We start from the raw sequence: 15,629 nt of genomic DNA on the forward strand, positions 1-15,629 counted from the left end.
TATTTAGGCACTTAAAAATCTCAGTTTAAACGTTATTTGATTTTTTGTAATTGAAAATCACATCCTACTTTCTACTTTCACCAACATTCTTTTTGATAATATATTTTTTTCAGAAATATATACTTGTATTCAATATTAAGAACAATCTCTCATTAATTCTGATTATGTTTTAGGAACATAAACTGATATCTTAAAAAATGCGAAATTTATTGCAAAAACAGTAACCACACGCGTCTCGTGACCCATGTACTCCATACCTCAAATGTAAAATATAATGACATTTTCAGGAGGTAGCTCTTTTTCAAAAATGATTAAATTGCAATAATACACAATAAATTTATTTCTGACCTAACCCTTCTCACGTGTGTCAAGCTTATGACATTAATGTTTTCCTTCAGAAAAGAAACAATGACCCTTACATAACGCTAGCTACAGACCTGTCAAAAGACGTTTGTAATCTGAGAAGTTTACACAGAAAAGTTCTTACCCTCGAACAACATTATTGCTGACATTTCTCATGTACTGTGGAATTGTGAAAACGCTAGCTCTCTCTGGGCCGAACTTGAAAGATGGATAAATAATAAGTCGGAAATTCATATCAATTTCACCAAAGAAAACGTTTTACTGGGTTTTCCATTTAAAGGAAATGATCCATTAAATGATATATGCCTTGTCGTTAAGGATACTATATTCAAATTTTATCTTAAAAAGAAAAAAATGTCTTTCGAGTTGATCTAGAGAGAGTTGGCAAATTACTACTTTATAACTAAAGCGATAGCTTACTCTAACTGTAACTGCAACAAGTTTGTGAAGTTTTGGTCCAGTTGCCACAAACTATTTATGTAACCATATCAACTAAAATACTGAATTTTCTGAGTTCATATGCCCCCATGATCTATGATTCTGTTGTTGTTTTAAAAATCGCTGTATGAACATTAATATGTATGAAATGCTGTACGACAAAAAAGTGGAATAATAAAAACAAAAAACAAAAAAAACAACATTTGAGGTGTCAATCACATTGAAAGTATAATATTTCTTCAGTCAGAATGTGTATGGTTAACTCTACAAGTACAAGTTGGCATAAAGAGTGAGTGGATTTGCACCACAGGACGTAATATTGCACATGTATAACGAAAACCGGGCGTGATTAAACGCATTTATTCACAAAGACTTGTCACCAGATCCGTTTTAGTCGCCTCTGACGACATTCGGACCTCTTTGGTGCTCATAATCTAAAACGTCAACGACAGAGAATAACCAGTCTCGATTATCGGCTGAAATAGTTTCCATTGGGTATAAAAGGCAGCATATATTAGTTGTGAAAATATTTGAATGGAACAATGAAAATCGTCGATTACTCCAGCCACCCTACCCTAAATTGCATTAATAAATCAATAAAGAAGCCTCATGAATTTTTTTGCCCAGAGCAGTAATCAGAAATATAAACCATGTTAAGGCACAAGTAAGTATTCAAGGATGGGTATCTATGGGGAATTGAACAAACACTCTTTAGCTAATTCAGGTTGTTTATTACTGGTTCCCATTTCAGGCAACAAACACATACGTATTTATGCAATGTGAGTCGCGGGTTCTACCGGAAGGGCAGGACACGCTTACCCTTTTCGCGAACACATTGTGTCATCACTGATTTTCAGTGATCCATTCATATAATTTTCACCGTTATTTTGCCTTTTACGCTCAGTGGAATCTGTTTCGGCAGATAATCGAGACCGGCTATACTCTAGCTTTGACGTTTTATATTTAATAAAAAGTGGCAATAAAATAGACTGTTCATCTCAACGCGTTGTGTGGTTAAAATTTATATATATTATATATAGAAATTCCAACCACGCCGTGAGATGGGCAAACACTTAATCTTATAACCACAATGTGCTGTTCAATTTATCGTATACTCTCCAAAATCAGGGGATCATGAAATATAAACCTTATGATCGGTCGTCAGATGAAAGATCAGCTTTAAAAAATTACTTTCAGAGATAGAACACTCCATTCGTTGGTAGGGGGTCATGCTTGATCTTTACACTTCAGCGGAAGGTCGTCAATTCGCCCTAGGCCAATTTTATGATAATCCATTATCCATTGAAGCACGTAAACTTGCTTTTATCTCGTATTTGTGATCAGATTGGGACTGTCGTCTACAACGTGACGGAAGGCAAGGGCGGATCCAGCAATTTTAATATCAAAATCCTCTCTCTAGAGTGAGTGAGTGCGTGCGTTTGGTTTTACGCCGCTTTTATCAATATTACAGCAATATCACGGCGGGGGACACCAGAAATTGGCTTCACGCATGTACCCATGACGGGATTCGAACAAGACGAGCGAACGCTTTAACCACTAGGCTACCCGACCGCCCCTCTCTCTCTAGATAATCTTACTGCCTACAACGTACTCAATTTGGTTTTCAAAAGGGGGATCCGCCTATGAACGCCTAATGCCCATTTCCCATCTGAGGCCACCGTGGGGGCAGTCGGGTAGCCAAATGGTTAAAGCGTTCGCTCGTCACGGGTTCGATTCCCGATATGGGTACAATGTGTGAAGCCAATTTCTGGTGTCCCCCGCCTTGATATTGCTGTAATATTGCTAAAAGCGGCGTAAAACCATACTCACTCACTCACACTCACTGATGCCACCGTGGACAAGCAAAATTTATTTTTTTTGTTGAAAAAAATCAAAAAAATCTTGCTCTACCGTAGTTGTGGGGAAAAACCGTGGTCCACCACAGCAGCATCGTATGAGAGTCGTTAAATTGTCGTGCCGGCGTCTTGTTCATTCGTACTCTTTCGTAGTGGCCACAATACCTACGGCAAGCCAAGACTCGCTTCTGTGCTGATTATTTGCTACTACGGTGGTGCTGCGACACAGAACAACTTGAACATAACGCCACCAGGAAAGAGTTTTTTATATCACGTGACTCACGATACAGTTTTTTTCATATATAAAAGAAGTACATTCAATTGTAAGAAAAACCTTTGAGCTTGTATTTATTTTACAGTATTTCTTCAGTGTTAGGGCATCAGTATTTAAGTTGTGGAAAAAAATGTTTATTTTTGTTTGTCTTCGCGACAGTATGTAAAATTGTAGGGTTTGTGAAAGAAATGATTTTAGATAAATATTTATTACATATAGCTTATTATACCATAAATTACATTTATACCATTTACAAAACAATGAATAATATACACTTGGAGCCACAAGCTAGGACAAAAAAAAAAGTACCATCCATAAACAAACTGTCAGAGTCACTCATGATTTCTAACATCTCAGTGGTAGCAAACACCAGTAGTCTGTCGTCTTCCCCGTCATTGATGCACAGAAAGTCTCTTCCATCTTCTGTCTGTGTCCACGTTCCTTCCAAGTTGACTGCTGCTCTGGTTTCTGGAACTTGTGGAATAGACTTGGCTCTGTTTCTGTACAGGGAAGCTTGAACAATTGCAAAGGAAGGGTCAGTCGCAGCTACTTCTTCATCATAGGTTGTAAAAACTTCATTTTGAACTTGGATTAGATTAGAGCTTGGATTAGTTAACAGCCTGAGATGGACAATGCCCATTCATATAATAGGGGTGAGGCAATTAAGCATTTGAATTATTGTAGGCGAAATGAGGAGTAGGCGAAATGAGGTGTAGGCGAAATGAGGGCAAGCCATTCCAAGATATAGCTTTTTAAACCAAACATCTCAAAGTAAAGATTATTATACCTACATCTAAACTAATAGATTATTAAACCGTACATCTCAACCTATAGCGTTTTATGCGGAACATCTCAAGTTATATCTCATTATACCGAACAAATCAACTCACAGCTTATTTTACAGAACATCTGAACTTCAAGCTTATATTATACCGTGTCCGTTATCAGATTAGCGATTTACCAGAGAGTCTACAGTGTGGCACTGAATGAATTGGTGTTTGTCTACAGTTCGACACTCCATAAACTCAGTTTTTCTGTCAACCTGTCCAATACCATAACAGCAACAGCAAGAATCGGAACCACTACATTCACAGAGGAGAGATCGACCCTTGGGTCCTCGGTGTGATTTAGTGGGTTAACCAGGGGGTTAATACGTTTTCCCGCTCAGAGGGTCAAGCAAGAGCACTGCAACACTCAGACAGAACATGATGACGAAGATGGGATTATTTCATGTTAATGTACAGGAGAGACTAGTACCACAACTTAAGTCCGGCATCAGTGAGTTAATGATGTTCTACCCTGCAATGAATATTCTCAAGTACATCATGATTTTACACTAACCCGGGGATCGGTTGGATACAATTTGTGACGTGGATGGTTTTTCATGTTATCAACCAGAGGCTGGTCCAGATTAGGTTCTTTCAAAGCCGCCATCGTGTAGCTTTACTATTGCATTGTTTGTTTTTTCGTTTGATGTTAACGCCACACTTGGCAATATTCCAGCTAAAAATGGTGGCCTGAAAAGGATACGTTTGGGCCAGGCAATCCAGTGATCGATATTGTTAGCAACGACCCACGCCATCGGGGACCAGGGACATGCTATCAACCAAGTCACCCGAGTACCCGAACCACTCGGTCGCCTCTTACGACCAGCTATGTGGCTGGAGACCAATATTCAAACCCAGAATGCCCACGAGGGATAATTGCATTTTCAAAATGGACTGATAAGGTTTGCTAAATTATTACGAATTCTTTCTTTCTGATGACCCTGTCATGGTCTAGTGGCCGTAGCGTTTCTGCGCAAGATTCTAACACGCGCAGATCGTTGCCAAACGAGGTCAAATTCTTTATAAATGTGTGACGAAGTAAGTAAAAATGAACATATATCCCTCCTCCCTACCAAGCCTGTGTTGATAAATGTCACAGGAAGCAAGACTATATTTTTAAAAAATGACAATAAGGCCATCGATATCACGCTATATTCCCAGACAGAGGCATGCTCAAAGCACACACAACCTACAGGACTGGACATCGCAGTTTGCTCAAGACGCGCTTATCGACCAGAACAGCAGCGTCAATGAGAATAGCCTTGGAAGAGATACATTTTATAACCCAGACTATAAGGAATGTAGTGTTGGCGATGATTTCAATGTGAGAGGGAGTGACTTTCACAAAGAAGCGACAGTCAAAGGTCTTTGAATTTGGAACATGTTTGGCTCGCCAAAGAACTGCGTGATGCTTATGAAAGATGACATGAGAGCACTACATATTGAACATGGTAGAAGATGATAAATAAAAGTTTTATGGTGAGACTAACCTTCAACATCTTTGATTGCTCACAGTGTCAGGTCTAGATACATGGGTCGAAGTATGCCTTGTGTGTGTTGTTTATGAAAAACGATTGTGATTGATGTCAAAGATGAAAGCCATGTTTCTCACGCATTTACAGACGCTGATTTCGTTGATTGTATGGTCAACATTTTTAAACCTAGCCAACTCAAACATATATTCCTAGACCAATACTCCAGATATATCGAATAGAACAAACCATTTGATCAGAAACCCGAACCTATTTTCTTTCAACTTTAAACAAGAATCAAAAGAAAACACTAAAATGTTTATTTTCTGATTTTAAATTTTCAGTTGGGCCAAATGGAATTCAAAAATAAATCAGACGCTTGTGAATTATAAGTAAGGTGTTGAGTTGAGTTTTACGGTGGTCAGACTCTCTGACTTGGTTGATGAATGTCATTGATCCCAATTACGTGGCTCGATGCTCATGATGTCATTCATTGGATTTTCTGGCAAAGACTCGATTATTTTCAGACCGCCGTCATATAGCTGGAATATTGCTGAGTGCGGCGTTACACAACAAACCAACCAACCAACGTCAGCAACAGCGAACCAGTTTTCACAGACGTACCAATGTGGGGAATTGAACAATGTAATGAGTGAACTCTTCAGCTACCCCGTTGTTCCGTCATGGCCCCAGTAGTGAAACATGAACCAGGCGTCAAAAGTCCGCTAAACTAAACATACACCTTCGTTGGAGGAACAGTGACAGTTTTCATTTATCAGCCCAGGGGTAAACATATCACTGTATTTACTTCTGGTATTTTGTAGTTTGCATATTGTTTTTGCATATATAATCTCGATGCTTCATTTTAACTTTCTATTGTTTCTTTTTTTTCCTGCTTCTATTGCCGTGTGTCAACTTATTTAATTATGTACTTTCCATGGTTGTCCTGAGAGGCGACTAACGGGATCGGGTGGTCGGGTCCGCTGACTTTGATGCATGCTATTGTATCCCAAATACGTTGATCGATGCTCATGATGTCAATCACTTGATTGTCTGGTCCAGACCTAAGAGCTGGAATATTGCTGAGTGAGTGTACAAAGTATTTACTAATTATGATAATATTTATAAGGTATTATTTAACCTGTTCTATTTGTTATTGTCTTTTTAAAACCAATATTTGATACCGTATTACAGAATAAACAACTGCAATTTTGCAACTAATAATATGCACAAACACGTACTATTTTTATTGAAACGAGTATAAAACAAAGGATAAAAACACACGCACACCACCACCACCGCCACCAAAGTGGTCATGTGTTAGAGCGTCCGCCCGGAGCGCGAAAGGTCCGGGGTTCACTCCCAGGCCGGGGGCATACCAAAAGACGCTAAAGATGGTACTTGTTGTAACCCTGGCGCCTGGCAATAAGAGGCCAAAACAAAGACTGGTTGCCTCGGAGTCAGTATACTATGTGAGATTGGGGTGTCCTTGTTAAACTGCAACATAGAATCTCAGTGGGCTAGCACTATAAAAGCGGACGGGTACATGCAGCCACACACACACACACACACACACACACACACACACACACACACACACACGTTAAACCCAAATGTGAAGCTCTAACCACAAGAATTGACACATTTTCCCATTTCTGGTGAACTACTAAGTTAACAGGTAACGGCTGCAACATATTTTTTTCCAGATAAGAACATAAATATATAACAATTTGAAAATTTGCGAACAGATCTTTATTTTGAGAAATTAAGTGCTGTCATTGGCATCTGTATTTTCACTCTGCATTGGTCATAATTTCACAGTCAGGCCGCGCGCCAGTCGGGGAGACGTCTCGGTACTGTAAGACAAGTGTTAATTGTTATTGTAGTGACACTTATCTGCTGTTTAATATTCACGTGTAATTTGTAAATATAAAACAAGTGCATCCTAGATATTTCATATAAGAAGGATATCGCAGCAAGATATTTTAACATCTAATGTAAAAGCTTCAAGGCCTTCAGATATAAAGCAACGAAAAGTGGATATAAAACCTAACTATATAAGAAGAAACAACTATTTATTTCAGTAATAAAAATATAGAGGTGGACTAGAGATAATGCAACGAGTAGATACACAATCAAATTGTGCGGACAGACAATACAGGTGGAGAGATGGACAATACAGATTATGGAGGGACAATACGGATGGTGGACAGACAATACAGATGGTAGATACACAATGTAGATGGTAGATACATAATGTAGATGGTAGACACAATACAGATGGTAGATAACAATCAAATTGTGCGGACAGACAATACAGGTGGAGGGATAGACAATGCAGATTATGGACGGACAATACAGATGGTGGACAGACAATACAGATGGTAGATACACAATGTAGATGGTAGATACACAATGTAGATGAGAGACACAATACAGATGGTAGATAACAATCAAATTGTGCGGACAGACAATACAGGTGGAGAGATGGACAATACAGATTATGGAGGGACAATACAGATGGTAGATACACAATGTAGATGGTAGATACACAATGTAGATGGTAGACACAATACAGATGGTAGATAACAATCAAATTGTGCGGACAGACAATACAGGTGGAGAGATAGACAATACAGATTATGGAGGGACAATACAGATGGTAGATACACAGTGTAGATGAGAGACACAATACAGATGGTAGATAACAATCAAATTGTGCGGACAGACAATACAGGTGGAGAGATGGACAATACAGATTATGGACGGACAATACGGATGGTAGATACACAATGTAGATGGTAGATACACAATGTGGATGGTAGACACAATACAGATGGTAGATAACAATCAAATTGTGCGGACAGACAATACAGGTGGAGGGTTAGACAATACAGATTATGGAGGGACAATACAGATGGTGGACAGATAATACAGATGGTAGATACACAATGTAGATGAGAGACACAATACAGATGGTAGATACACAATCAAATTGTGCGGACAGACAATACAGGTGGAGAGATGGACAATACAGATTATGGAGGGACAATACAGATTATGGAGGGACAATGCAGATTATGGAGGGACAATACAGATGGTAGATACACAATGTAGATGGTAGATACATAATGTAGATGGTAGACACAATACAGATGGTAGATAACAATCAAATTGTGCGGACAGACAATACAGGTGGAGGGATAGACAATGCAGATTATGGACGGACAATACAGATGGTGGACAGACAATACAGATGGTAGATACACAATGTAGATGGTAGATACACAATGTAGATGAGAGACACAATACAGATGGTAGATAACAATCAAATTGTGCGGACAGACAATACAGGTGGAGAGATGGACAATACAGATTATGGAGGGACAATACAGATGGTAGATACACAATGTAGATGGTAGATACACAATGTAGATGGTAGACACAATACAGATGGTAGATAACAATCAAATTGTGCGGACAGACAATACAGGTGGAGAGATAGACAATACAGATTATGGAGGGACAATACAGATGGTAGATACACAGTGTAGATGAGAGACACAATACAGATGGTAGATAACAATCAAATTGTGCGGACAGACAATACAGGTGGAGAGATGGACAATACAGATTATGGACGGACAATACGGATGGTAGATACACAATGTAGATGGTAGATACACAATGTGGATGGTAGACACAATACAGATGGTAGATAACAATCAAATTGTGCGGACAGACAATACAGGTGGAGGGTTAGACAATACAGATTATGGAGGGACAATACAGATGGTGGACAGATAATACAGATGGTAGATACACAATGTAGATGAGAGACACAATACAGATGGTAGATACACAATCAAATTGTGCGGACAGACAATACAGGTGGAGAGATGGACAATACAGATTATGGAGGGACAATACAGATTATGGAGGGACAATGCAGATTATGGAGGGACAATACAGATGGTAGATACACAATGTAGATGAGAGACACAATACAGATGGTAGATAACAATCAAATTGTGCGGACAGACAATACAGGTGGAGAGATAGACAATACAGATTATGGACGGACAATACAGATGGTAGATGTACAATGTAGAAGGTATATACACAATGTAGATGGTAGATGTAGATGTAGATGGTAGATACACAATGTAAATGATGCACAATGATGACTGGATACACAATGTAGATGGGAGATTCCAATGTAGATGGTAGATACACAATGAAGATGGTAGATACACAATGTAGATGGTAGATACACAATGTAGATGGTAGATACACAATGAAGATGGTAGATACACAATGTAGATGGTAGATACACAATGTAGATGGTAGATACACAATGTAGATGGTAGATACACAATGTTGATGGTAGATACACAATGTAGATGGTAGATACACAATGTAGACGGTAGATACACAATGTAGATGGTAGATACACAATGTTGATGGTAGATACACAATGTAGATGGTAGATACACAATGTAGATGGTAGATACACAATGTAGATGGTAGATACACATTGTAGATGGTAGATAACAATGTAGATGGTAGATAACAATGTAGATGGTAGATACACAATGTAGATGGTAGATACACAATGTAGATGGTAGATAACAATGTAGATGGTAGATACACAATGTAGATGGTAGATACACAATGTAGATGGTAGATAACAATGAAGATGGTAGATACACAATGTAGATGGTAGATACACAATGTAGATGGTAGATACACAATGAAGATGGTAGATACACAATGTAGATGGTAGATACACAATGTAGATGGTAGATACACAATGTAGATGGTAGATACACAATGAAGATGGTAGATACACAATGAAGATGGTAGATACACAATGGAGATGGTAAATAGACGGAAAGGAGAAAGAAACGACATATGTCAAAAGCGAAACTTTTTATTAAATTTTCCATGCTCACCCTATCCGAAAGATATCCTGAAGCCAGCTAAAAAGTGAACAAGAAACTGTCTAAGGAACCTTCTTATGTCGAATGTGTGGTAGTGTAAGTGTAAGTACAACATGTATAAGTTTCTGACATTGATGGTATGGGTTCCGAGACACCCGGGGTCACGGGTGACCCATTCATCTTTGGCACAGGTGATTTCCCCAGGGCACGCCAGAAAGAATGATCGTGGGTTTGTCAGCACCATACCCGTGCTCTTGTGTTTCACCAAAGTGGTAAACGTCTGAGATCTGCAAAACTTCGGGCTTTCCTCCCACATCCTTAATTTAATCTTTTTTACAACTTTAGGCGTGTTTTGAACATTCATCTAAAAAATACTTTTACGAACGGCGTGACAACTCACACTGTTTAACATAGAACGAGCGCTTCAAACAGGTCAGTTTGCCCACTAAAACACATCACATCACTCATTCAAAGCTTATACAGTATTATAGCCGACTCGCAAACTGGCTATTCTTTTCTGTATCCTCACGGGGCGGTCGGGTAGCCTAGTGGTTAAAGCGTTCGCTCGTCACGCTGAAGACCCGCGTTCGATTCCCGACATGGGTACAATATGTGAAGCCCATTTCTGGTGTCCCCCGTCGTGATATTGCTGGAATATTGCTAAAAGCGGCGTAAAACCAAACTCACTCACTCACTGTATCCTCACGATCTGATACACAAGACACTAAGAAAGAATGAAAGGAATTATACGAACGCTGGGGAGGGCCACTGGATGCGATGTCTGCAAAATAACAACATGAATTGTGCACATGCTCGGATATCTGCCGGATAAAAAAGTACACACTCATGTTTGATGGTGGATAAAAATGAAACAAACAAACAAACAAACAAGAAGTGGTTATTTGATGGTGATGCATTTGAAGCAGAGGCGATAATGCATGCTTATATCAATGATCACGAGTATCTCAGACTGCATCAGCCAAGTCAGATGTTTCCACATCCAATTTTCAAGCGTACATTTTCTATTGCCCTGTATGGTAAATACCTCCATTCCTTTTAACTGGATAAGGGGCGGTCGGGTAGCCTAGTGGTTAAAGCGTTCGCTTGTCACGACGAAGACCCGGGTTCGATTCCCGACATGGGTACATTGTGTGAAGCCCATTTCTGGTGTCCCCCGCCGTGATAATGCTTGGATATTGCTAAAAGCGGCGTAAAACCATACTCACTCACTCACTCACTCACTCACTTTAACTGGATAAGCAATTAGCATCTGAAACCCCTATCCGTAAATATCCGGGTTAGGATTGGTCTTCAGCAACCTATGCTTCTCGTAAGAGGCGTCTAATGGGATCGGGTGGTCAGGCTCGCTGACATGGTTGATGCATGTCATCGTATTACAGACCGCCGTCACATAGATTGAATATTGCTGAGTGCGGTGTAAAACAAACAAACAATCAAACAAACAGACAAAGTTTACAGACAAACAAACTCACAAAGTGAAACGTCCGTGATTCATGACAGCAGCAACGCTTAACAACCCATTGTCAGTCCCCTTAGCTTTCCAAACTGTTTGGGGGCGGTCGGGTAGCCTAGTGGTTAAAGCGTTCGCTCGTCACGCCGAAGACCCCAGTTCGATTCCCGACATGGGTACAATGCGTGAAGCCCATTTCTGGTTTCCCCGCCGTGATATTGCTGGAATGTTGCTAAAAACAGCGTAAAACCATACTCACTCACTCCAAATTATTTGCAATGCTTAATCTGACTCACATTGCATTACAATGAGGGTAATATTTTACAAAACATTAATATTACGTCCGATGCAAATCCCTATTTCGACTTGTACCATACGTCCCCATGTTTTTTTCAGGTGAACAATTAACTTTCCTTTGCGTGTGTTTGTGACGGGTGCCACCGGTGGGGAAGGATATGCTTACCTTTTCTCGGCGAACATCTGGTATATTTGATAGGGATTCATAAACATAAATGTGTCGGAACTGTACAATGGATTCTGCTAAGGTAGAGATTTCTTAATTGGTCGCTTGTATTTATAGTATTGTCATGCAGAAAACGAATGACACTTTTTTTATAATATTACAGGTTGTTAGATCTGCTGCTTGAACTCTTTATTATATTTGTATAAAAAATAACATTGGTGCGGATTTCAAATGCCTATGTTGAAGCCTCAAATGTGAGGGTTTAAAGAGGTACCTTTCTCCACGGACTGCTGTACATTTCGACTGACTCTCTCAACGTATCCTATTTGAAATTGCGTTTTAGGGCTATAAATGTAATCATTAATTACCTGTTAGATGTATCTAACATACACCCACCCCCCAAACCACCCCCCACCCCCACCCACCCACACACACACAACCCACCCCCACCCCCTCCAAGCCAGATGATAATCAATCCGTCTGTCCAAAAGTAAAGTTTACGAGAAACCCACCGCGGCCTTTACTTCTCGGTCCATGGCGAAACATATCGCCATAGTCGTAGTCGAAGTCGTCTGATTCCTTCTTTTTCTCATCCCCCCGTCCTTCGTGCCTCTTCCGCTTCTGCGTCTTCTTCGTCCCACTCACCTTCGCTTTGACTTTCGATACCTTTGACACTGTGAAGTATCATAATGCACAACGTTATTTTCAAAACTGCATTTATTTTGCAACCTTGCTGTCATTACTGATATTCATGGAACATTTGCACTTCTGTGGCAAGTTCCTTGGGCACTCCAGAAACCTATGATCGTGGGTTCGAATCCCGGTTCGCCCCGATTATGCTTTTAGATTTGTCAGCACCATACCCGTTCTTACAAGTTTCACTAAAATTGCAAACGTCCGAGATCCACATCACGTGGGGCTTTCCTCCCACAGTAAGCTGTCAAGTGGAGATATAACTGTAATACTTTTCAAAACGGCGTTAAACCCAACTCACCCACTCATAAGACACTCGAGCCCCGTGTCTACGAGATGGTGATACAAGTTTTATATTATTGTGTTGATAGTATTTTGTTCGCTTCTTTGTGAGTGCCCGAAATATTAAGGACGATTTTAGGAACCGTTTGTAGTCCAATGGAATGACTGGCCCAGGATAAGGACACTTTGACAATTCCGTCATGTACTGGAGTATCTATGAAAATACGGAGAGACTTGATTGGACTCCTTTAGATGACTAGAACGCAGGGTGATGGGTTCACATCCCAGGTTGGCCCCCAAAGTAATCTTTGATACTTCTTTGAGAGCATGTAGAATTGGAGTGCCACGTACGGATACGACATATGGATTATCAACTTCTTTATTCAAATTAGGAGCAGAACTTTGTTTTTAGGAACTTTTTTACATTAAGGTCGGGATACTTGGCATATGGGGTACACATTTACAAACAGTATAAACACGAGATGGCGGGATGGTTTACATGGTTGGTTGGTTGGTTTGTTGTTTTACGCCGCACTCAGCAATATTCCGGCTATATGACGGCGGTCTGTAAATAATCGAGTGTGGACCAGACAATCCAGTGATTTATGTCATCCATGCAATTGGAATCTATGACATGCATCAGCCATGTCAGCGAGCCTGACCACTCGACAAGCACAGTCACCTGTTACGGCAAGTGTTTATTACACTCTTTAAAACATTTAAACATTTCTTCAAGTTTAAACATATTTTGGTATTTAGCAAATGAATTTGGAACATATATTTTCCGTTTAAAAAATCACAAAGAAAAATAAAATGGAATTCATCAGCAACATAACTCATATCGCAAAGTTTACACGTTCGTTCAATGACAGGAATTTGGTGCCACCTACCAACAATTGTAGATTTCTTATGATTATGGAAAGGTTTTGTCGTTTATATTCATCTAAGTGTCAAAACTTTGTTTGACCTTTGACAGTTCTGGTGGAACTGTGCAGTCTAGTCATTCAAGTAGGCAAACCAGAGTTCTACAAAGTCATTCAACGATAACGTGTAAATGAGTTTACCTGTTTTTTGCAGGATATTCACCTGCTTCAGCATCTTCTCCTGCCGCTGATAGATCTTGGCCAGCATGTTCGCTCCTACAACAATATATTAATAAGTTATTTTGAATAATCGACTGTCCTCCCATTAATGTCGAGCGGTATTCCAGTAGCTCCTACATTTGGGGATTTCGCCAGTTAAGCTTTTCAGATAAACTCGATCAAATTTTTCTTCGAAGTTTTTCAAAGCGCGCCATACGACGCTTGCTCAAATGTTATTTGATCAAGGTTACAGTATTCAGGTCGGTAGTAAAGCTTTGAAAATGTTTGTTTGTAGACAGGAGTAGGAAAGGAAATTTCCACATTTGGCGCATCTGCGTCTGATGCAATTGCCTATTAAGACTTGTACCACATGTTCCCGTGTTTGTTCGGATGAATACTTGCCTTTGCATGTGTTTCTGACGGATGCCGTCGTTCGTTTGCTGACATGTATGATGTGTTTGTGTCCTATGTCAATTTGCCTCAGTAATCACAGCTACATCATCAACGTACCTGAGTCCTCCGTATACGACGCTATCACCACGCCCAGCAGCAGAAGCGTCAGGTACACAATCCTCATCATTTCAATCTGCAGATAGAAAGCATATCATGTTTATGTTTGATTGTAGTCTTCGAATATCATACAATTGAATGTTTCTCTACACATGAAGTGAATGGCTCCTAACGTCCCAAGACAACAACCTGCAGATAGAAAGCATATCATGTTAATGTTTGATTGTAGTCTTCGAATATCATACAATTGAATGTTTCTCTACACATGAAGTGAATGGCTCCTAACGTCCCAAGTCAACAACCTGCAGATAGAAAGCATATCATGTTTATGTTTGATTGTAGTCTTCGAATATCATACAATTGAATGTTTCTCTACACATGAAGTGAATGGCTCCTAACGTCCCAAGACAACACTATTGCGGACACGGGTGGCCTGGTAGTCTCAGGCCGGGCAAGTTGCTGTGTCGGGTTGCGTCTCTCGGTGTGGCAAGAACGTAGGTTAAACTAGGATCGTATGCCCGGCATGGTGAGAGCAGCAGTTAATAAAGTTAATTCAATTCAATTAAAAAGCATAGCGTCCGTTCCTTAAAACGTAAGTGTCAACAGCTTACCTTGAATTTGTCAAATCCTCGAAAAGACGATCAAAACTTCAGACTGTAGAATGAAGTGGTTACTTTCTATGAATACATTTTATATGCAAACTCTCCGTGTCTCGTGACCCATTTACTCCATCCCACAAAGGCCAAATATAATGACATTTTCAGGAGGTAGCTCTTTTCCCAAAATGATTAAATTGCAATAATACACAATAAATTTATTTCTGACCTAACCCTTCTCACATGTGTCAAGCTTATGACATTAATGTTTTCCTTCAGAAAAGAAACAATGACCCATACATGTCGCTAGCTACAAACATGCCAAACGGCTTTTGTAATGTGAGAAAATTACACAGACA

The 15,629-nt window shown here is 39.8% G+C and overlaps 1 protein-coding gene across 1 annotated transcript; it reads right to left on the minus strand.

Annotated features, from left to right (window-relative positions):
- Positions 1-3,276: 3,276 nt before the first annotated feature.
- LOC139471976 (uncharacterized) lies at positions 3,277-14,744 on the minus strand. The gene is made up of 5 exons (XM_071254482.1): positions 14,675-14,744; positions 14,147-14,221; positions 12,620-12,781; positions 10,869-10,954; positions 3,277-3,444 (listed from the first exon to the last, which is right to left on the minus strand). Exons 1-5 carry the CDS (start codon positions 14,742-14,744, stop codon positions 3,277-3,279), a joined length of 561 nt encoding a protein of 186 aa, XP_071110583.1.
- Between the last annotated feature and the right edge of the window lie 885 nt (positions 14,745-15,629).

The sequence above is a fragment of the Haliotis cracherodii genome, unplaced genomic scaffold (genome assembly GCF_022045235.1).
Source record: "Haliotis cracherodii isolate W230 unplaced genomic scaffold, xgHalCrac1.p SCAF_23, whole genome shotgun sequence".
Taxonomy (NCBI): Eukaryota; Metazoa; Mollusca; class Gastropoda; order Lepetellida; family Haliotidae; genus Haliotis; species Haliotis cracherodii.

Excerpts from the sequence above, each read along its gene's own strand:
- LOC139471976 (XM_071254482.1), bottom strand. The coding sequence starts at position 14,744 with ATGATGAGGATTGTGTACCTGACGCTTCTGCTGCTGGGCGTGGTGATA. Across the intron at positions 14,222-14,674 it reads GTCGTATACGGAGGACTCAG|GAGCGAACATGCTGGCCAAG; the intron begins GTACGTTGATGA and ends ATATTGTTGTAG. Across the intron at positions 10,955-12,619 it reads ACCGAGAAGTAAAGGCCGCG|ACATCGCATCCAGTGGCCCT; the intron begins GTGGGTTTCTCG and ends GTTATTTTGCAG.